Source organism: Lissotriton vulgaris, chromosome 3_1 (assembly GCF_964263255.1).
Source record: "Lissotriton vulgaris chromosome 3_1, aLisVul1.2, whole genome shotgun sequence".
NCBI classification, from domain to species: Eukaryota; Metazoa; Chordata; class Amphibia; order Caudata; family Salamandridae; genus Lissotriton; species Lissotriton vulgaris.
In genome coordinates, this window is record NC_141689.1 from 1,892,598,851 (window position 1) to 1,892,622,222 (window position 23,372).

The 23,372-nt window shown below is 45.0% G+C and overlaps 1 protein-coding gene across 3 annotated transcripts in view; it reads left to right on the plus strand.

Moving 5' to 3' along the window:
- The window catches only part of FNIP2 (folliculin interacting protein 2), a 387,981-nt gene that overhangs the window by 349,148 nt on the left and 15,461 nt on the right, over window positions 1-23,372 (plus strand). For all 3 annotated transcript variants that reach the window (XM_086962360.1, XM_086962362.1, XM_086962359.1), the window contains 2 exons: window positions 12,659-12,859; window positions 14,249-14,364. In XM_086962360.1, the coding sequence (XP_086818486.1) occupies window positions 12,659-12,859; window positions 14,249-14,364 (317 nt within the window). The remainder of the gene's footprint in view (window positions 1-12,658; window positions 12,860-14,248; window positions 14,365-23,372) is intronic.

The window sequence follows — 23,372 nt, forward strand, 5'->3', positions numbered from 1 at the left end:
GGTATACCTGCATAGCACAGGACATACAATGTCCGACGGGCATATTTACGGAGCACCGGATGTACAATGGTCCCCCAAGAGTCGGAATCAGGGGTGTAGGGTGGTCATCATGTGCACCCCTGATTCAAAAGGGACGGCGTGGGATGCGCCGGGAGAGGGAGACGGCACGGGCGAGCCTCCCTCACCTCCCCAGATGAAGGCTCCACTGCTGCACCCTGGCGCCCCGAACCAAAATGTCCTGCTCCAACAGCATGATGTTCTATCTTTCATCACCACAAGAAGTTTCTTCCACTCCTGATAGATACGACGACGGGCGGCTACCGCAGGGTCTCAAAATGGCATCTGGGCCCTCGGAAGGCGGGTCTAGGCCGCTGGAGTAACTTTGTCCGAAATTGCAACTCGGGCACTTGCCCACCTGGGCGCAAGCCCCCACCATCGACAAACATCCCCTCGACTTTGAAGATTCTACCAAAGTCCTAAGAGCCCTCAGCCCCTTCAGGCTTCCGGTGAGGAACAGCTGCATTGATCTCAAATGAAATAACCACGGCACAGCAACAAGATGGCGGTGCTCTCGTGTCTGCATCAGCTTCCGTCTGAACCACCCAGGAACATTATGGGCTAACGAACTCGAGTAAGTTCCGGCTGAACATCAACATGACCCGGTAAGAAAGACTCTACCCCCTCCCTCTCTTGATTGACGGTCCACGCCACCAGCCCCTCTGTTAGCACAGTTTCTTTTTGAACTGCCGAAAGGGACCCTGGTCCAACCGCCAATCGTCGGGGACATTTTTTGCCCCTGATGCTACTTCCGGACTAAACCGGCCTCGCCCAAAATGGCGCCGGTATCAATGGGAACTAACGGATGCCTCGTGGTATTCCTTAGCTAATGAAACTTGATGTACTAAGATATATATACGAACCATTGTGCACTCGATGAGAAAGGGAGGAGGGTTCACTTGGCGAACATTTGAGAGGGGTTCCGTAAAAATGTTGATTTCAATGAACGATTTATTTTTGATATTTATTGTAACTGGTACATAACGTCGCTTATGATGCACACTCACGGTTTACATCTAGGAAATGTGATTCCGATGAGCTTGACTGTGTTTCCATTTATGAACTGAAATGCCCCTGATTCCCTCGTCACGCAATGAAATGTTTTTAGTTACTTGCAAATAATAAATTAGGCCTTTTCTCTTTTTTTACATGTTCTTGTGCTACAAAATAACCCCCTACTGTATATGCTTCCATCGACGACATGTCAGGCCAAATTATGATTGTGCTCTCACATTTTACGTACTGAATGATTATACAAATAAAGGTCTTAAAAACTATGAATAGGCATCGCATACTTTTGTAAATGCGGGTATCGGTGGGAGGGTTTTTCTGTACGCAACCGTTCTGCTCCTTTTTTTAAGGTTATCTGAAGAAATGGTTGTTCGGCCCTGGATTGATGACCGAATCGAAGGTATGATACGTTGCCTCCCAAAAAAAAATGCGACTAAGCTCAGGAACTAACGTATGGAGAAGGACCTCGACGTCTGAGAATGGGTAAAGTAAAGCGGTGTGATTGATAAAATGTTATAAAGATATGGTGGTCAAAGGTACTAAGGTACCGGGTTAAACGAAGAACTGATATGCCTTAGAACCTCACAGCTTTGGGAATGACTTAAGGATCCCGATGGCCGGATACATCTACAAAACCGGGTACCTCACGCTAGGCACCTCTGATTCCTTTTTAGCGTTTCCCTACACACGATCCTTCAGGCCATCCTCGAACCCCCCCCCCCATGAACCATCTATCACATTGTCCGCCCCCCCCCCCCCCCCCTTGACTTCAGAGACCAAGATCCTAAGGATTATATCCCGAAGAGATAAGTACGAGTATGCGGTAAGTAAAGGACTTTTCGTGCCCTCACATTTGATGTGTTCGAATGTTGTTCCCCCACCCCCCCCCCTTTTTCCCTCCTTTTTCTCTCTGCAGATTACATTGGGGTCCTGATTAGGGTACCGTAAAGGATCTGGAGCCACGTCACGCCCGATGCATGAAAACGGATTAACGCTGCAAGACGACACAAAAAGACGCCCTACCCAATGCACGATCTTTCTGTACCTGACCTAATGCTCTTCCGTCCCAAAACTGCATGCTTTCTACATCCTAACCTAGACCCAAAACGTCTAACGTTGGGTAACGCACTGAATAGCCCAAACAATACACGGTCATTCTCCATGTCACACGTGTACTGTTTGGCCTATTGTCTGTCTCTCTCTCTCTCTCTCTCTCTCTCTCTCTCTCTCTCTCTCTCTCTCTCTCTCTCTCTCTCTCTCTCTCTCTCTCTCTCTCTTCTCTCTTTCTCTCTTTCTCTCTTTCTCTCTTTCTCTCTTTCTCTCTTTCTCTCTTTCTCTCTTTCTCTCTTTCTCTCTCACTCTTTCACCCCTCCACACTTTCCCTCTTCCTAGCGACTGGCACCTAATTGACGAACCTGGTGCACCTCCTGATTGGCCCCAAATACCACAAGTATTTGCACAAATTTGTCCTAAATAAAATTGTATCGGTACCACGTTACTACCTCTCCTTTTCTACTAAAATATGGATGAAATTTAAATTGACCGAAAGGAAAAGGACAGGTAAGACAACTAAGGTTCTCCAAATTTGACCCACAACCAGGGAACTATTTGTCAGTGGCTTCTATGATAAAATATGTCTGTGGTAATGCGACCATCCCCATCCCAAATTGTCCCCATATCCCAAACAGTAAGAAATGATCGAGACACCCCCGTCTTCCCAAAATGCCCCCAGTTTGGTATCAGCTGCCCTGAACGAGAGCCTGAAAAACGCCCCCTGCTCCAATTCACTGTGTTCCTAATTGCTTTCCATAAGATCCCACCTTCCCCGAGGATAAGTTTACTAATTATCGCAAACCACCCCCCGAGTTTTTGTAGTAACCAGGTTGCGAGGATTTATATAGAAAGTTAGAAAGATGTGTGCAAAGTTAAAATTAGATCGAAAATCGAAAGAACTTGTTGCAGTAAGCCTTGTTGAAAATAAGATGTTTTGATGTAATGAAGACTTGTTTAGCCTATGTTCACCCCTCAGAAGGATGCCTATCAGACTGTGGTGAATAGCACGTTGCACTTTTTCGTAAAATACAAGGCCCTGAAGACCAGCCTAGCCTTGCAAGACTCGTACTAGGGAAATGGGTCTCAACCAGAAGAACTGACATCTACTATAATAGACGTATGCAATAAATGAGTACCAGACCTCGTACCTATTACAAATGAACGTAATAATCATCAAAGCGCCAAAGAATTAGCCAACAAAAGGAAGTTGTAAGGAATCCAGCAAGCCCATCATCAAGTGTTTATACGTTAGCCGCAAAAATCTCAAATGTAGCGAGTGCTTACCCCAGTTGCTTGGTGTTGGGAGAGAAATAGATTTATGTAATTACCTTCTTCTGCAAAATCTCTAAAGACTGTCTTTTCAAAACTCATTTAAGGGTATCACTGTCGGAGGAGAAAGAGACCGGATGTGGGAGCACGCGGCCTGACTGCGGATTGTGGAACATCAGCGGCGGAGGCCGAGGCGAGACCACAGCAGTAAGGAGTCGCAGGACGGGGCACTGTTTCAGACAAAGCTAAGGAAAGGGCTGACCTGAAGCCCCTGCTCTATGATCAACGTGTGCCAAAAAGTCCCCGCTCTCTGAACATGGTTACGGACCCGCCTGTCGCAAACTCTCCGCCCCCCTGATCTGTTCCCGACTTGGCCCTGCTCCATCCCCTCCTCCTCCGACCTACCATAAGGACTGTTCACACCCACACCTTTCCACCTAAACTTCCAAGTTCCTCCAAATCCTACTGAGATACCCAGAGAAGAGTACTCCCTGCGTCAGAAGGGAGGGAGCTCCGACTAAGTAGACCACGAACTATGTTAATCTTAGAACGGTGACCTAGAACTCCACCAAGGGTCGCCTCTAAAGAGAAGATGAACGAAGTATGTGGTTCTACCCGCTGCTGAACGCCTCGAAGATGATGGAAGCAACAGGAAATACCCACCACAGAGACTCAAGAAACAAACAGATCTCACAATTCTGGAACAATTGCATTTTCCATTGCAAATCTATGCTCTGCATTACGGAAGAAGATGCACCTGCTCCAAAACCGTAACGCATTTCTCCTACGAGGTCTGACGAAAACCAAACAAAATGCACCCCTCCCCGCAGACCCCCAACGACTCAATCCACATGAACATTTCTGTTGATAGGTAATCCAGGTGCTCAACAGTGCCGACAGAAGACGACAAAAGACAACGAGAACTCTGATATTTTTTACTGTATCTCCTTTCTCTCCCAATCACCATTGGACTAACTATGCACCCGCCGAATACAAAAAGGACTTACTTATATGATAACTTACCAGCTCCTATTTCGAATGACTATAAGTACCTATGATCTGTACCCAACGCCCTCACTACGTAATTCTAGTCTGATATTACATTACGATGATTTTTTTTTCTACAACCAACTTAACGATGAACCTGCTTACTAGATGATGAGATTTTTCAATGTGACGTTTTATAATATGATGTAAATGTACAGTTCCTTTGCCTAAGTCCTCCCTCCCTTACTTATGATCGCTGCATATAGGTATAGATAGGAAATAGGCCAGCAAGATGTCTTGGAAATGTTAAAGGGAGGACTGTGGAAAATTAATACAAACTTGGTGAACATTATCGGCGCCATCTTGCCCCATTTTCAAGCCCATTCGTGCGCGTAAGCGGCAGCCATTTTGAACACCATGGCCTCCCTGCCCCTCGCTGATAGCCAGCGCGTCTCTCTCTCTCTTAAACCTCGCAAGCATCCCCCCGCACACTGGCAACCCCCGCTCTCTCATGCCTTGGGTCATAAACCCCCCTTCAGCGCAGCTTCACCACAGAATCCCATCCTGTTCCCAACGCGACACCTCCCCTCATTCCTTTCATGGCCTCAAAATCCTTTTGATGCAAACCCCCTTTTCCTGTGTCCCCGTTTGTCTTCCTTGTTCCCAGGCCACCACCTGACCCTGCGGATACTGTTTATTACCCCGTACAGTAGGAAACTTCCCCTCCCCATCAAAAGACCCTCGAGCCGATCAAAGCCCCCACCCTATGAGATCCGATCAACCCCATGCATTCCGTGAATCGGCGGAATGCCCTGCTGTGCGGCAACCATCACCTGTTGTGACCGGGGTGGGGAATCCAACTGTAAATGTATGTGGGAACGGGCCTGAAGGGGAGATTCCGAGGATGTTCTTTCAACTATCAACGTGTTGCGAGAATGTGTTATGTGCAATAAAGGTCATAAACCCTAGTATAAGAAGCCAGGCCTCAGAGATGTGGTTAGAGCACCTCGTGACGATACTTGCTGTCTGAATTGATGTGTTCTCCTCCGGAGAGAATAAAATCCTCGTTTCCTGCCTTCCAGTCTCCAGCGCCTGCTTCTTCATTGGTTAACATTGGTGGGTCATAGAGGCGATACCGCCGGGCAACAAAAAAGGGTCTTTGGTTACTGGTTGTCTTTGGAACCCCTTTTTAACATTCATGCCTCAAGATTTTGTTCATACTAGGCTTCTTTTTTAGCAAAAGACAATTACTTAAATTTGGTCCATGAACTGTAAAGAGACAATAAACATTGCGATTTGATTGGGGTACTTTTACTCTTATCACTTGTGGCTGGGAGATCTCTTGCGGGGTTACAATAGGAGGTTGCAGCTTTAAAGCGAAAAAGAAAATCTATGTTTGAGGCATGGAGAATGCTGTTGTAGATGTGAAGGAAAAATTACCAGAAAACATCTATACATTCCACATTCTTTAGGCAGTTAGATTGTTTCATAAATATTTCTTGTGAATTTTTGCAGAATTGATCGATGTTATTCCAAAATTGAATATTATATTCTGCCATATAATTATCATGATTAAACATTTACATTGAGGAAATGTCAAGAGCTCACATCCACTGAACTACGTGTGGGCACTGACTCAACATAATCTCTCAATTGCTGGGCAAAACTACTAGCAATTGCAAGCTTGCATTCTGCTGGATTTAGTCGCCATCCAATGCCTTTCATTGTGACCATTTAACCAGCTCAGGATCAAGAAAGGCTTCAATTGATTTATCCTGAGTACTCTAGGGAGTCCCTGTGGAAAACTAATTCATTCACATTTTCTTGTGCATAACACATGCCAATACCTTATATTTGGTGGTGGTCATTATGAATCTTGAATAAAATCTAGATTCCTCTTTCAGCTACAATTAGGAATTGTAAGTGCAGCGTCAGTTGAACATTACTCTTTGGTGTACACATGCTCTATTGTGTGGGTTTATACCCTGAGGTGTTTGGAGTCTTATTTCTTATGTTTGCTGACACGTAAAATAAATTCCATGTTGCTAACCTTCAGGGAATACGTTCTATGGAAGTTGCCTTCTTCCGTTCTTCAAAAATATGTGTCTAGGAAGGTTTTAAAAAGTGCATTCTTTGACCCATAATAATAACTATATGTAGAACTAATATTCATTCAGAAAAAAGGATGTTGGTAACAGTTAGATGTTCACTCCATATATCGAGGATCCCTTGTTTACCTTGGACGCAGAACATTCAGCCCAACCTATTATTGATTCAGTTTAAAAAATCACTGAAGTGTAAGCTGTATGCTAAACAGATCAAAATCCAAATGGAACCAGTTGCATATTTTTTGGACCATAGCCTTGACTAAAGATACTGTTCTTAAATTATGTTGCAACCTCTTAAACAGTTGGCATTCTATTTTTAAAAGAACAGTTGGAAAAAAAATAAAGCATCACACGTCTGTATTGTCACTGAAAAGTTCTGACGTGGTATGACGTGGAGGATATAAATATAATTCTCTCTGCTGTTGTTAACCCTACTTTATATATTCTACCTTGAATGATACCCTCCTCTGTTTTTAAAGGCATTTGTTTGATCATTATTAAGTTCCAATTGGCCAGGAAAAGAAATGGAAATGGTAGTCAACAATTATGTGATTGAGAGACCGGTTACCCAAAGATATAAACACATTTTTTCTTAAGTGTTACTCTGTTGTGCTTTTGTGGTATTGATGATGACCAGTTCTGTAGTCACAGGGTTAATTGAAAGTTACATCAATTGATGGTCAACCAGTGATTCACTGTAATGAAACTGAGCCATCGTACCGATCATGGCATCTTGATGATATAGAGATATGCTAGTTTTAGAACACAGACGCATCATCACAACTTAAGAGTTAAGCGAACTCAGAGACCTGAGAAGTCAGGTGCCTGAAATATGTTGTCTGATAAAGAATGAATCTGAAAGAGACAGTTAGTTGTAGATTCCTTACCTTTAGAATTTCCCCCAGGTGTCAGTCTGGAACCGGAGATTTTTCTTTAGCAGTACCCCTGTGTGTCGGTAGGTGACGTCTGTCGACTCCACGTCAGTCGTCGGCGTCATGGTTGCCGGGATGACGCCGTGGTGCCTACTTAACCGCATCGCTGCGGCAGCTTTTCCTGCTGTGTGCGGCAATTTTCAAAAAGCCGCGTTACATGACGAGCTTAGCTCGTCATCCGCATACGACCGCCGTAGCTGATGACGAGCTGAGCTCGTCATCGGCAGCGAAGAGGTTAAACGCCTCCCCTGCGCACCGAGTTAATTCTTTCTTTTTCTGCACTAGCCTAGCGCAGAACCGGAGACAGCTACCCCTAAGGCATTTTATGGCTAACCTTTTTGCGACTTTTGTCAGCATCTTCTTCGAGTTTTGGACTCCTGGTGCGCGAGGGATGTCCCAACGTCGGACCAGTTTCAAGCCCTGTAGGTCTTGCCACAAAATTATGTCGGTGACGGACCCGCACCTCGTGCACTTGTGGTGGCTGAAGCGCGACCATGACCCAAAGTCGTGCTACGACTGCCGGGCCATGCACCCAAAGACTTTGCATCTCTGGGTCTTTCCCGGTCTCGTTCGAAAGGAAGCTCTCGAGACCATTTGCGGAGCCCCCACTCCTTGTCGCACTCTTAAGTCGTCGATGTCTCCAGGTAAGTTGAAACACAAGAAGGTGGTGAAGAAGCACAAGCACTCTTCACCTTCTCCCCATCGGTCTGCTGACGCGACGTGGAACTCGGAGCGTCGTTGCTCAAACATCCTGGCTCCGGTGCCTGTTTTAGGGACGACTCCACGCCTTCCACCCTTTCCAGGAGCCAGAGTGTTCTCTGCCCAACTTCAGTTTTAAGAGGCCTTACAACTCGTCTTTGGGTAGCCCGTCCCCGCCGACATGCCTTCGGGCCCCGCAGAGTGGGTGGGGGTCCTGGGCCTACAATGCTGCTGGCTCCCGCGGACCCCACATGGATCCAGGCTGGATCCGGATCGATGCCGGTCGATCTTACTCAACCTTCTCCGGCGCCGACCGTGCCACTTGTCGACGCTGTTCCCATTCTTATCCTCATCCCCAAGTTGTAGCAGATTCTCGCCGGAGGTCACTTTAGTTCCCCTGTTCATCCCTGGTGTTCCCTACTGACCAGAGAGTGGTGGTGATGAGGACTGTGAGGGGTCACTGGACCCTTTAACTGACCAGCTAGAAGAAACTGACTTGCGAGAGGATCTGGGTGACGCTAGTGGTCTGGACACCTCTCCAGTCACTATTTTGCTTTCTCCCCCTCCCATGTCTATGGAGGAGGGAGCGTCCTATGCTGTGGTGGTGAGGGCAGCCGAGGTCTTGATCCTTGAGCTCCCGTCAGTGGCAGTCAGGACTAACCTCCTGACAGAGGTGCTTCTGCCTGCGGGTTCATCTTCTGAATCCCTATTGCGTTTCAATGAGGCCCTCACTGATATTCTCCTGGGCACTTGGTCCTGTGGAGAGGACAGTTGCCCGCCGCCACCGTCCTGCCCTGGGCGACCATGTGTTCTTTACCCAACACCCTTCTCCAGGATTCGCCATGACCTCCTCTACTGGCTATCCATCACGTTGGACAGGTGAGTTTTGCAAATCGTCCAAAGGGGCTATTCCCTCCCCTTGGATACTACTCCTCCCTCCATGCCACCATCTTACGAACGCATATCGGAGGATCATTTAGCACTTTTCCGCCAGGCAGTCTTAGCTTTCTTGGCCAAGGGAGCTATAGAGAAGGTCCCTACGCCAGAAGTAGGTTGTGGTTGCTATTCCTGCTACTTTCTGGTGCCCAAGGAGGACACAGGCCTGCCTCCTATTCTACCCCTAAATGCCTCCTCTGGAAGGAGAAGTTCAAGATGCTCACGTTGGCTCAGGTCCTATCTGCCCTCGACTCCAGAGACTGGTTGGTGGCATTGGACTTGCATTTGACTTGCAGGATGCTTATTTACATATACCTGTCTTGCCAGCCCACAGGTGCTATCTACGGTTCACGGTGAGGCACAAGCACTTTCAGTTCATCGTGCTCCCCTTTGGCCTTACCAGTATCCTTCGGGTGTTCACAAAGTTGATAGTTGCAGCTCATTTGCGCAGATTAGGGGTTCCAGTATTCCCATATCTCGATGACTGGCTGTTGAAGGCTGGCTCGCCCCATGCTGTCGTCTCCCACCTCAAGTCTATGGCGGATTTCCTGCACTCGCTAGTGTTCACTATAAACGTGCCGAAGTCACACCCGACTCCCTCTCAGATGCTGCTTTTCAATGGAGCTGTTCTGGACACACTGCAGTTTCGAGCCTATCCTCCCAAGCAGCGAGTCCGCGATATCCGGGTTATGATACTGATGTTTCAGCCTCTATCCCTTATGTAGTTGAGAATGACTCTGAGGCTCCTGGCCTCATGGTCTCCTGCATCCTGCTAGTGGATCTTGCCAGATGGTGTATGCAGGCTCTGCAGGGCGGACCTGAAGTTCCAGTGGGCACAGCATCAGGGGAATCTTTCAGACTACGTTCAGATCTCAGAGGGAACTGCACAACCACAGTAGTGGTGGCTAACGAACCAAGATTGGGTCCGAGGCTGATCTCTCTCCCTTCCCCAACCATATCTAACGGTGGTGACAAATGCGTCACTCCTGGGATGGGGCGGCCATCTGGGTGAGGTGGAGATCAGAGGCGTCTGGGCTCCATATCAACCGGGCGATCCGACTGAGATTGAAGGCATTCGTTCCATCTCTCAAAGGAAAGTAGTGCAGGTGTTCACAGACAACAACACCGCCTTTTGGTAGAGCAACAAACATGGTGGGGTGGGGTCGTGGAGGAGGCTTTTCGCCTCGTGAGATGGCTGGAACATCAGGGCATGACCCTTTTGGTTCAACACCAGTCTGGTTCTCTGAATGCCAGGGCGGACAAACTCAGCAGTCGGTGCTTGGTCGATCACGAATGGCGTCTTCATTCCGAGGTAGTGCAAGGTCTCTTTCAACGGTGGGGAGAGCGTAGGTTAGATCTGTTAGCCACCATAGAGAATGCCAATGTCAACAGTATTGCGTGTTGGGGTTTCTAAGGCAGCACTTGCTCTGCGATGCTTTTTGGCGTGAGTGGAACAGAGGCCTCCTGTACGCCTTTCCGCTGTACCACTTCTGCCCCAAATGCTCAAGAAGATCCAGCAAGACCGGGCCCAAGTTATTCTGTGGCTCCAGACTGGCCATGAGTAGTCTGATACCTCGAGCTTCTGAGCATGGCCATCGTTCCTCTAATCAGACTGTCCCTTCAAGAGGATCTTCTGTCGCAGCAGCAGGGGACAGTTCTCCACCGAACCCGTCCAGTCTCCACCACCTTGCATGGAGATTGAGCGGCGACAGTTGACAGCTTTCGACCTTCCACCCAAAGTCTATAATGTCATCTTGGCAGGCAGGCGTCCCTGCACTAAATTGATATACCCCTGTATATGGAACAAGTTTGTGGCATGGTGCACAGCAAAGGCTGTGGGTCCTTTCTGCCCCGCTTTCAGAAGTACTTTTGTATATACTTTCTTTGGCCCAGTAGGGCTCTGCACTGGGCACTCTCAAAGGTTATCTTGCAGCTCTCACTGCTTTTCTTCGGCTGCCAGATCAGCCATCCTTGTTCAAGTCTCCTGTTGTTAATAGGTTCTTTAAGGGCCTTACTCATCTGTTTCCTCCTTCTCCTTTCATAATGCCCCAGAGGGACTTGAATTTTGTTCTCACATACCTTATGTGTGCTCCATTCGAGCCTCTTCATAACGGTCCTATCAGGCTCTTCACTCTCAAAACTGCCTTCCTTGTGGCCATCACCTCTGTGCGCAGGCTGAGTGAACTTCAGGTTGTCTTCCAAGCGCCCTTTTTTTCTCTGTGCATCCGGACAAAGTAGAGCTTAGTATGAGGCCTTAGTTTTTTCCTAAAGTAGTTACACCATTTCATGTGGGACAATCTATCATTTTGCCCACCTTTTCCCACCTCCGCACCCTTCCAAGGAGGAGGAGAGACTCCATAGTCTGGACCCTAAACGTGCGCTGTCATTCTACCTTGACGGCACCAAAGATTTCCAGGTGGATGATCAACTCTTTATTGGATATGTAGGTTCCAAGAAAGGCTGGGCTGTTAAAAAAATTTCAATCTCTTGATGGGTTGTTCTTTGCATAAAGCTCTGCTATGCTTTGGCTAAGAAGGATCCTCCAGTGGGGTTGCGTCCTCATTCCACTAGGGCTACGACAGCAACCACTGCGTTGGCACACGGAGTCCCACTTCTTGATATCTGCCAGATGGCAACGTGGGCATCTCTGCACACGTTTACCAGACATTACTGCCTGGACAGCGAAGTCTGGAGGGACGGCTATTTTGACCCATTCAGTTTTCTAGGACTTTCTCGTCTGAACTTGGTTCGCAGACCCTCCTCCGGGGATGGTATTGCTGGGGTATCTATTCTAAAGGTACCAAATCTACAACTAACTACCTATTTCAGATGAACAAGTTACTTACCTTATATAATGTTGTATCAGTAAGAAAGATATGTTATTTGTAGATTCCTTACCGCCCCACCCAACCTCCCTGCTCCGTTAACTGATTTCTAGTGTTGGGGACTCCCATACACGCTCCTAGTTGTGGCGCACCAGTTGTCTGTGTTTGCATGGCTCTGCGGTTATGGCATGGAAAGTAGTGTCAGAACTGACATCACCGCACAGGGATGTAGGCACCAAAACATCATCCCGGCGACCACGATTCCGACGACTGTTGCAGAGTCAACCGACGCCACCTACCGATGCGCTGGGGAAAAATCTCCGGATCCAGGCTGACATCTGGGGGAAATTCCAAAGGTAAGGAATCTACTACTAACATATGTCTCTTACAGATAGATTATTACCCAAGGTAAGTAACTTGTTCTTTAAAAACAAACTGTCTAGTAGCAAATTATGAATGTAGTATCATAGGTCATTCTAATGAGGCGCGATTGGAATGCCATTTCTGATCCACGCAAAGATGTAAGATATAACTGTAAGGATTCGTGAGTACCCACTAAAGGATTATGTTGAATTTAGTAAAAGGGGACACATAACGTAGAAACTTAATGAAGTGGTAGTACTTTGATACATGCTTCTTTATGTATTCCTTACTAAATCATATAGCTTTGTGATGGGGTTCAACATGATGACAGTGGGAAAATAAGTAATAAAATAACAAGGTGTGATGTTTTTCATATGTGAGATTTTTATTTTAAACATGCGTGTTTCTTACCACGCAGCATCCTGTTCTGGATGAGCCAGTGGCGGAAACTGTCTGCATTATTGCCGACACAGACAAGTGGACTGTGCAGGTGGCTACAAGCCAGAGGAAGACGATGGACAGTGGAAAACTGGGAAAAGAGGTCTTGGTCTCCAGTCAAGTGTCAAGTTTACTCCAGTCCATTTCACAGCTTTACAAACTCAATCTCCCAGCTGCCTTTGTAAGTATGTGATTATGTTTATTTTGTAGTTATATTGTATACAGATAGATAAGACAAAAGATGAACAATTTGCTGAAATGAATCGGTTATACTAATAGGGTAGGTACACGCAGGAAACTGCTACAGGGTTCCCCAGTAATTTTCTTTTAATCACAGTCCCTTCCTCTTACCTGAATTTTGTGGATGTATAGTGTGACCTATATTTTTATTACTCTTGTCGGGTGAGCATAAAGGGAGGAGAGGAAACCTGTTATCTATAGAAACCAGCTTGCCAACTAAGAGACGTGATACCGCTGTGTATTCACCATTACTGCAATCAGTATTAATGACTAATCAGTCAATAATCTATCTATTGCACACCTGCACTGTCCTTACTTAAAAAAAAATTTGGGAACTGAAATCATAAATGCAGAAACAAACTACAGAAAACCATTCAGTAAGTCTTCAAGGCTTAAACACGCATAAATGCTAAATCTAGAAAAATGTTGTCATTCTGCTGTCCCAAAAAAGCCTGTCATCCTTATGAGGTTGATAAAATGTGTGTCATTGAGTTTGGTAAAGACCTGCCACCACCCTACTCTAAATTCCTTGTTTAGAGTGTGCTTTGAAAGTGATGCAGTACACTACAGTCTGCTTTGAAGTGCATCTTACATATTTAAATGTTTACAACATAACCAAGGCAATATTGGGCATCCACATGATTAAAGAAAACAAAATCTCCATATTTGGAAACTTTAGGTATCCAAACCAACAAAAGCCTTGCCTTATGGCTAAACTCGATTGAACCTCCCATATGTCCAGAACCTACACAGGGCTGGACCACTCTCCATGTCATTCCTACTAAACTTCTTTAGCAATTTCTGACGTAATTTCCCATTTTCTAGGCACCGTTTCTTACAGTCCTTCACTGAATGATTAATGTCAGACCCACTTTAGGCCACCGTCGTCCCTATCAAAATTGAACCGCCCAATTGTGAAGCTTACAAGTTGTGAACAATTGGATGTGGTCTATACACATCAAGAATAAATCTCCTCATGTCAAGCAAATTGGACAGCTATGAGTTTGGATATTTATCTAATTGTGATTATAAGTTTGCTATGATCAAATGTCCCCCATGAAGCAGCATCAAAACGCAATAAAGAAAATTGATATCTGTTGAATACAATCCCTTTTACTTGTTGCATGTTGTTTTTTTGGAGTAGGTCAATCTGCACGGCCAGTGCATCCTTCTAAAATACGAATTTCTCAGAATTGATTTGGAAGAAGTGCAGATTAACACCTAAGTTGACAGACTTATCTTTTTGATGCTTGTACATATTTGTTAAGCGTCCATTGTGTGACTACAGCCATGATTCATGGAGTCTAAAAGTCTTTTGTTATTTCTGCAGTGTGTAATGCATTTGGAGGACAGACTTCAGGAGTTTTATTTCAAAAGTAAGATGCTCTCTGAGTACTTGCGAGGGCATACAAGGGTTCACGTGAAAGAGCTCAGTGTTGTATTGGGGTAAGTAGGAAGCCACTTTAAACTTTGTGTACATTGTTGTTGAAAGATATGTATGGATACTATACCTCTACTTTCCTAAAAGGAAACAGAGTGTGATGCTGCAAAAAAATAAATAATTTCATAATAGTCTTCAATTGCATGCCAGTAAGATTACGAATTAATTTTGAATACAAATGTGATATTGAGTATGCCACATGCTTATAAGTGTGAACGGCTATTCGTGTACATGCATGTACATATATTTGTCTGTAGTAGTAGTAGTGCAGATTGAAATGTTATATACAAAGCAAAAGAAGGGGATAGTGTATTTATCAATACCCGCTATAAACATGCCTGTATGTGTTTCCTTCAGTAATTGGTATTGAAAAAGCTCCTTCCATATGACCGTGTTTACCTTGCCACTTTACTGTGTCCCCTTACTACCGGCTGCATGTTTTCAAATCTTTGAAATACTCATACAAAATTGTTCCACATAAAATATTCAAAACCATGTTAGATGCAGGGACCTTTATCTTCAGTTCCTCTGTTTGATATTCGGGTGGATCCTCAGAAAATGGTTCTCTTCAGTCCTTGGCTGGAGGATCCCTAAATCACAGCTCAGGCTATGCATACAGCTACAAATAATCCAATCTTTTTCTGTTACTGGGCCACTGGCTGATTAAAAATGCCCACTGAAGTTTACATCGATGTAATCTCAGTATACAAAAATAAAAGGGATATTCACATTTTTCTAGCTTAGCCCCAACATCAATTAAGCTTCACAAGGAAATGGCTGATTTGAAGAGGAAGCTGTAGAAATGAACTATTACTGTTAGGTTAGTGTTTATATCTCATGTAATGAATCGTCCATATTCCGTAAATGCATAATCCATCATTCTGTTGCTTTCAACAAATTGCTGGTAAAAGTCTATTCACCAAACAACTTGATTTTATCACATTGGTTATCGTTAGGCTACCTGGGTATTTTCTTCACCTTGATTGATGGCCTAACTACTCTTGGTTAGAAAACTGTGTCACTTACAAGAATGTATCAAAATACTGGATCCACTAGATTTTACTTTATCTGAAAAATGCCCAAGGTATGCATGATTTTGAATTCCACTTTACAAGACAGTACATAGACTTGATGGGGTCTTAATGCATTTGTTACCACATTGTGTGCTAATTGCACACCCTTACATCAGCTAGTTTATGTCTAACTTAGTTTCTCCCTCTTGATTATTCCCCTTCATTCTCCCACAGTCTGCAGATAAACAGAATGTTCTACTCTCTTATCCAGTGGTTCAGAAACACCCAGCAGCTTGACTCCCTCCTCCCTAATTTACAGTTATACATCTGCATGCTCTATTAACTGTGGTGACTAACAAGTGGATGTTGTGTACAACAATATCCAAGCTACACTTGACATTATTTTCCAATTTTACAACTGTAAATCAAAAAGAGAAAAGAGATCAGTTTAAGTTACTTGCAAATGAGTTATCTGGTATCAAGACACAAGATTAGGTGCCTGCATGAAAATGACACACATTTCTCTACAACACTATTAATATTAACAGTGCATAAAATAAAAAATAAAAACTGGTCCAGCCAGTGGCAGCTCGTTCCACTGAAGGTATTCCATACCACATATGCAGTCAGTTAACTTCCAGAGTTCCAAAGCTACATGAGGTCATGGAATGAAGATAGACAGCCTGATTTAGCAATCTAGCCATCAAAAACTGCCAAATTTAACTTGTTCCCTTGCTCAGTGTAAGGGAAGCAGGTAAAGTTAGAAGTGTTCGCAAGAACAAGTCCTCCTGCTATATTGAAATAGCTTGTAGTGCAAGCCTCTCATGAAAGTCTTCCTTGTCTAAGCAAAAACCCCAGCTGCAGACACGTTTTCAGTTTGCAATGCACTCATATACCACATTGCAACAAAATATCTCCAAGAGTATCTTAAATCTATTGGTTATGTGTCAGTCAACAATTTCATACCATAGTGGTGACCTATCATGTTACAAAGATGGATCTCACAAACTGTTCAAAATGCCTATGCCCTGCCTTTTCTTTTTGCCCCACCAAAAATTCCCTCCACATCAGAACAAAGTTCAGATGAGCGCCTGCCTGTTTTCCTGCAATAGATGTGGGTGTTGCTCCCCTAGACTTTAGAGGGTGCCGAACTCAGAAAGAGGTGAGGGTTGTTACTCTTGCTAATTCCTGGTCCCGAAGAATGACAAGGGCATTAGGCCTAAGTTGGACCTTCAGCCTCTGAATATCTAACATGGTAAGGACGAACTCAAAATTCTCAAGCTGATCCATATCTTGTCTGTCCTGGAAAAGGTAAGTGAATAGTGGTGTTGGAACTGAAGAACACATTTTTTCATTTACCCATACTGTGGTCGCTCAGATGGTAGCTGTGGTCCAAGGTAGGCCAGGAGCAACCCTCTGGGGTCAACAAACCTGACGGTGGTGGTTGTTGCCCACATTCAGATTTTGGGTGTACACATTTTCCCTTACCGACTGGTTGTTGAAGGTGGGATCACCACAATACATCATAGGACACCACCAGATGACGGCAAACCTTCTAACATCATTGGGGGTTCAGGACATTAAGGCTGAGATTCAAATTGTTTTAGCCTCGGTCCTGGATCACAGTGAGAGACATTCTGAGGCTTCTTAGCTTCCAGCCTCCCTGTAAGCTGTGCTAGGTGATATGTGCGGGCTCTGCTTTGCAATGGAATCTTAAATTAAAGCGTACACCGAATCAAGGAAATCTGTTAGGGTCACCCAGATCTCGGAAAAGACTGCTCACATACTGCAGTGGTGGTTGTTCAACCAAAGTTGCTCCAGCAGCAAGCCTCTCACCCCACCAAGAGCTGACAGTGGTGACCGATATGTCCCTGTTGGGTTGGCGAGTTCATCTGGGTCGGTGGAGATCAGAGGGCCATGGTCTCCATGAGAGGCCCAGCTCCACATCAATCTGTGGGAATTGGGGACCATTCATGAAGTTTTGAAGACATTCCAGGCATCCATCAAGGAAAAGCTGGTGCAGGTTTTCATGCGCAACACTAATACCATGTGGTATTGCAACAAGGAGGGCAGAGTTGGGTGCTAGGTCCTGTGTCATGAGACTGTGTGCCAGTTTGGAGGCTAGGACACTTCCCCTATCGCGAACCACCTGGACATTTCCCTGAATGCAAGTCCCGACAAGTTGAGCAGGCTGTGTCTTGCAGATCATAGTGACAAGTTAAGTCTACATCCCAAGGTGGCAGAGGGCATCTTCCAGCAGTTGGAAATCCTGGCTAGATCTTTTTGACACTGCTGAGTATGTGCAGTGTCAAATGTTTTGTGCTTTGGAGTTTTTGGAGAGTCACTTGTTAGGAGATTAATTCCGGATGAAATAGAATAATAGCCTCCTTTACACCTTCCTGCCCCTGCTGATCTTGCCCTGAGTTTTGGGCAATAACCATGACCTTCTGGTTATGAGCACCTGCCCTCCGATCAGGGCTACCACTTTAAGAGGATTCTGTCATAACAGCAGGACAGGGTTCTTCACTTGAACCTTTTTAATCTACTCCTCTGTGCTTGGAGATTGAGCAGCAGCAGTTGACTGCGCTTGATCTGCCACCTCAGGATGTATTGGTCATCCTTTATTGCCAGGTGCCCTTCCACAAAGTCTATTTACACTGGGCAATGAAACAAATGTGTGACCTGGTGTAAGGTCCGTAATCGAGACTCTTTACAAGCGAAGCAGTCTGATGTGTTACTGTTTGTTTCATTTTTTGCCCAGCAAGGACTTGCAGTAAGTAGACACTACTAAAAGTTATTTAATAGGCTTCTTTTGCATTTGCTGGACCAACTATTCTTGTTTAAATCACCTGTTGTGATGTGGTTTATTAAAGGTTTAACACACGTTCCCTCCCAAACCATTTGTGATGCCTCAGTGGGACCTTAATTTGGTCTTGACGTTTCTGATATGTACACCAGTCCTGCTAATGCACAACTGCTCATTGCAGCTTTTGACCTTAAAGACTGTTATTAGACCTAAAAACTCCAAACTACGGCTGACCACAGGTTCTGCACCTCTATCCCAGTAATACAGTTTGTAAAAGTCCTGTGCAATCCACCTGCGAGACCTGCCACAGTTGGGCCTCACTGCTGTCCAGTCAAATTTGTTTGAGATAATGGAGGGTGCACCAAGAACAAAGTCACACACTGTTAGATAAGTCCTTTCAGATTTTTTTTATTCTCCTTAGTAGCATAAAAGTAGGACATCAACCAACCCATGAAGAAGGAGAGTGCTCAGATTACCGCTGCTGGAGGTAACTACTTTATAACCCCTATTGTGGGGCTCCTTCGTTTATATAATTATCAACTCTAATTTTTGATGCTTCAGAGTATTTCACCTCAAATATTCAGCCCTGATGAAGTTCCTTTGATAGGAACGAAACGCATTGGCTGATGCCCTACCGTTTATGCTACTAAGGAGAATAAAAGAAATCTTAAAGGACCTATCTAACAGAGTGTGCTTCGTTCTTGGTGAACCCTCCATTATCTCAAACTGTTATTAGACCTGTTAGCCTTAGCCTTCCTCCAAACGTTTTGCCTCACCTCCTCACTTTTTGCAGACCTTATTTTTGTAGGCCTTAGGACTCTGTACTCTTTGCGACTTCTAACATGCGTGTGCTCACTCCCCTAAAATATGGTTGGCATATTTAACTTACTTTTAAGAACTTAATTACAAGTCCCTAGTAAAGTAGCAGTACATGTGCCCAGGGCATGTAAATTAAATGGCACTAGTGGGCCTGTAGCACCTCGTTGTGCCACCTACTTACATAGCACCGTAAAACACATCCCAGGCCTGCCATTGCAGCCTGAAGACCGTTCTAAACAGCCATATCAACTTGGCATTTAAACCTCTTGCCAAGCCTTAGACTCCCCTTTTGTTACATATAAGTCACCCCTATGTTGGCTCTAGGTAACCCATAGGACAAGGTGCTGTGTAATTAAAAAGTTAGACATGTACTTCTTAAGTTTTACATGTCCTGGTAGTGAAAATTAGTTTTTCACTACTCTGAGGCCTACCCCTCCCATGGGATAACATTTGGGGGTTCCTTATTACATTTAATAAGCGGTTATTGGGAGCTGGTAGCTATGGCATGTTTGGTGTCTATGAAATTGTAATGATAAACCCTCTTTAATGATAAAGTCCGATTTTTCATTACAATTTTGAAAATGCCACTAAGTTGAACATCAATAGAATACCTAAGCTGATAATTCTTTATTTAACTCAGGTTTTTTTAAAGAACAAGTGATTTAATTATCTTAACCTTATTTTAGATTTTTTAGTATTTTCAAACCATTGAACATGCATACGAAACATATCCTTCTGACAACATTTGTAAGACATTTCCCATATTTACAGTCCATCTGTTTTTTTATGAAGAAACAAAATCATTTTAAACCACATGAAGGCAAAACAATATATCAGACTGAATACATGAAACAAAACATACATGGAACATAAATTGATTCACTATATACCAGTCTTTTAGTTGGAAATTGCTGGAGTTTCCTATTGCTAGTCCCTTTCTCTTGAAAGAAATCTGAAACTCCTATTTTGAAGCAACTATTGGGGGTTTATTTCAACACACTCCTTTATAGGCCTCCAGTGTCCTTTTTAGGCTTGCCTAAGCTTGCTTCTCATTTTTGCTCAAACTCCCCAGTTTCTTTCGGTCAACTCATTTCAAACCTCCCTTCTGTTTTTGGTTATCCTCAGGATCTTGACTTTTTTTTAACCTTCCTTCCCTGTAGTTGGAATTATTCGTACGATGCTCCTACATTTTCTGGCGTACATTTTGGCCACCGCAACTTTTTCTTGTCTAGCACGGCACGATCACAGTAATTTATTCATAACTCCAGTTCTACTAATGGATTTTTGTTGCTTTGGTCTTGTTATATTTATTGAATTCTGCTCTATTGTTCTAACCTGGGATCTTTTTGTTTGATGTTTTCAATGTTTTGTTTTAATGTTTGAAGTGATGCACAAATACTTTAAACACTGCCTCTAATTAAAGCCTGACTGTAAGTTAAGCCTGACTGCTCTGTGCCAAGATATCAAGGGGGTGAGCACCACTGTTCGGGACAGGCATCTAGTCCATCTGACTTGCAGATTAAGTACAAGGAGTACAGTGATGAGGGTGACAAAGAGGAATACGTCGAAAGTGGGAAAGATTTATTTCCTGTTGACGAAGCAGAGACAGTAACTTCAGAACCTGTTACACAAATACCTTTATCTTTAGTCAAAAATTTACAGCACATGCTAGATGACTATAACCGCAGGTTCCCTCCATCTACACCTGCCTCCCCAGCATCACAACCTCCTCCCCAGCCTCAACCTCAACCTCTACAAACACCTGCTCCGGTTCCACCCGTGTCACCGGAAAGAACTCGACCTGACACTGACAATGAGGATCCTGCTCCTCACGACACTGACGATGACGTCGATATGAGTGAGTGGGACAATTACAGGGCTCAAACACCTTCCACTCCGCCCACCTCACCTCTGGCGTCGCCTCCAGTGGACATTGCAAACTTCCATAATTTAATGGTCTGTGCAGCTAAACGCTTTCATCTCACTGTCGAGAAACAGCAACATGAAAGTGAATGCCTACTGTATGATTTTAAGGACGTTTCACAAAAACAATCCCACACAATTCCAATTATTGACTTTATTTGGTCAGAGGGACTTAAACTCATGGAACATCGTAACTCTGTACCTGCAGTCTTACCCAGATTAGACAAAAAATATAAGGCTCCAGCCTGTTTAGTGTCACAACCAAAAGCACAGTCGGTTATTACTCAAGCAGCACAGAAAAGATCTCGTAATCCGGCTACACCACTCACGTCTCCTCCTGATCAGGAAGGCCGCAAGTTGGACTCTATAGGAAAAAAGTTTACTACAATGGCGGCCACTACTGTCAGAGCGGCAAATACCTTGGCAATTCTGGGCCGTTACGACCGCCAAATGTGGTTGGAGATTGACGCACTGATTCCTCAAATGCCTGAGGCCATCCGTGCAGAAGCGCAGGCTATTATCCAAGAGGGAGAGGTAATTTTGTCTGAAATTATCGAATGTGTGCTCGACATTTCATCCACGGGCTTTCGCCAATTAGCTGGGGCTGCAGTCTTGAGGCGTCAAGGCTGGCTGAAATCTACAACATTTCGCCCAGAAGTACAAGCAAAAGTCCTCGACTTGCCGTACGATGGAGAGTATTTGGCAAGCATGTAGACGATGCTCTTGAAGCGATCAAAAAGGACACTGACACCGCAAAGTCCTTAGCTACTCTCCAATATAATAAGCGGCCCTTTCGGAGGGCACGAGGTAGAGGCGGTGGCTCCTCTACTTTTCGTGGATCAGGCCAGTATCGCTCATACAATACCTACGGCGATAACCGGCAGAGAGGTTCTTACCAAAACCAAAATCGTCAGTCTTCCTCCAGACCATACCAACGGAAAACAACTTATAGAGGGGGCGCAAACAACAAAAAACAGTGACAGTCTCAGTTCCTTTCGTCTGCCGACTGTGCATCTTGGAGGTCGCATCTCAAAGTACTTTTGCAAATGGTCCGAAATCACCTCCGACCAATGGGTCCTGGACGTTATCTCCTAAGGCCATACCCTGGAGTTCACAAAATTCCCTCCCACTCGTCCACCTTCGGGGCCACCCTCCCCCCACCTCAAAGAACTTTTGGCCCAGGTAAAATTAATGATCCAAAAAGGGGCCATCGAGGTAGTGCCGCTAGGTCAACGCGGCAAGGGATTCTATTCCCGGTTTTTCTTAGTCAAGAAAAAGTCGGGAGGATGGCGTCCAATTTTGGATTTACGGGCCCTGAACAAATTCATCATTTGCAAAACCTTTCAGATGTTAACTCTGCTTCAAATCCTGAATTACCTCAATCCAGGGGAATTCTTCTCAACAATCGACCTCCAGGACGCATATTTCCATGTGCCAATTCACCCCAGACACAGGAAGTATCTGCGCTTCACAGTCGGACAACTGCACTTCCAATTCAAGGTCCTACCATTCGGCCTCTGTTCAGCACAGAGGGTCTTTACCAAGATCATGGCCCCGGTAGCTGCCTTTCTATGCCTACGAGGCATACAATTTTATCCATACCTGGACGATTTTCTCATAAAGCCTCCGTATCTTCAACTGGCAATCCAGCATGCACAGTCTTGCCTCTCCCTGTTTCAAGACTTGGGCCTTTCCATCAATTGCCAGAAGTCACACTTCCGCCCATCTCAACGGCGAGATTTTCCAGGAGCCTCTCTAGATTCTCATCTGGCAATGGTTTTTGTCTCCCAGGAACGACAGGACCGTATGCTCCAGATGGTACGATCCCTCCAGTCAAGACTGTACGTTTCAGTCCGGATGTTGAAATCATTCCTCGGCATGGCTTCTTCTGCCATACAGTTGATTCCCCACTGCTGACTACATATGAGGGTCATCCAAGAGGAGTTAGACAAGCAGTGGAAGCAGATTTCAGGATCGTTCAACGACAAGATCCTTTTTACGCCCGCATCCAAAAGGCTCTGGAGTGGTGGGCTCACCCTCCAAACATTTCAAAAGGTCGGTCTTTTCAAGACACTACTCCAACTCTGACGCTTACAACCGATGCATCCCTGGAGGGCTGGGGAGCACATCTCGAAGGCCTGTCAGTACAAGGAAAATGGACTGCGGTCCAATGCACTTGGCATATAAATCGCCTGGAGCTTCTGGCGATCTTCCTCGCCCTGAAGTCTTTTCAACGGATCGTTCAAGGTCAATCTCTGCTGGTGAGAACAGACAACACCACCAGCATGCATTACCTGAACAAGCAGGGCGGCACCAGGTCCCTTTTGCTTTCCCAACAAGCACAGGAGATATGGAAATGGGGAATTCATCACCAGATTCATCTCACTGCCATACATGTGCCGGGTGTTTCCAATGTTCTGGCGGACACACTCAGCAGGTCTTTCTCGAACAA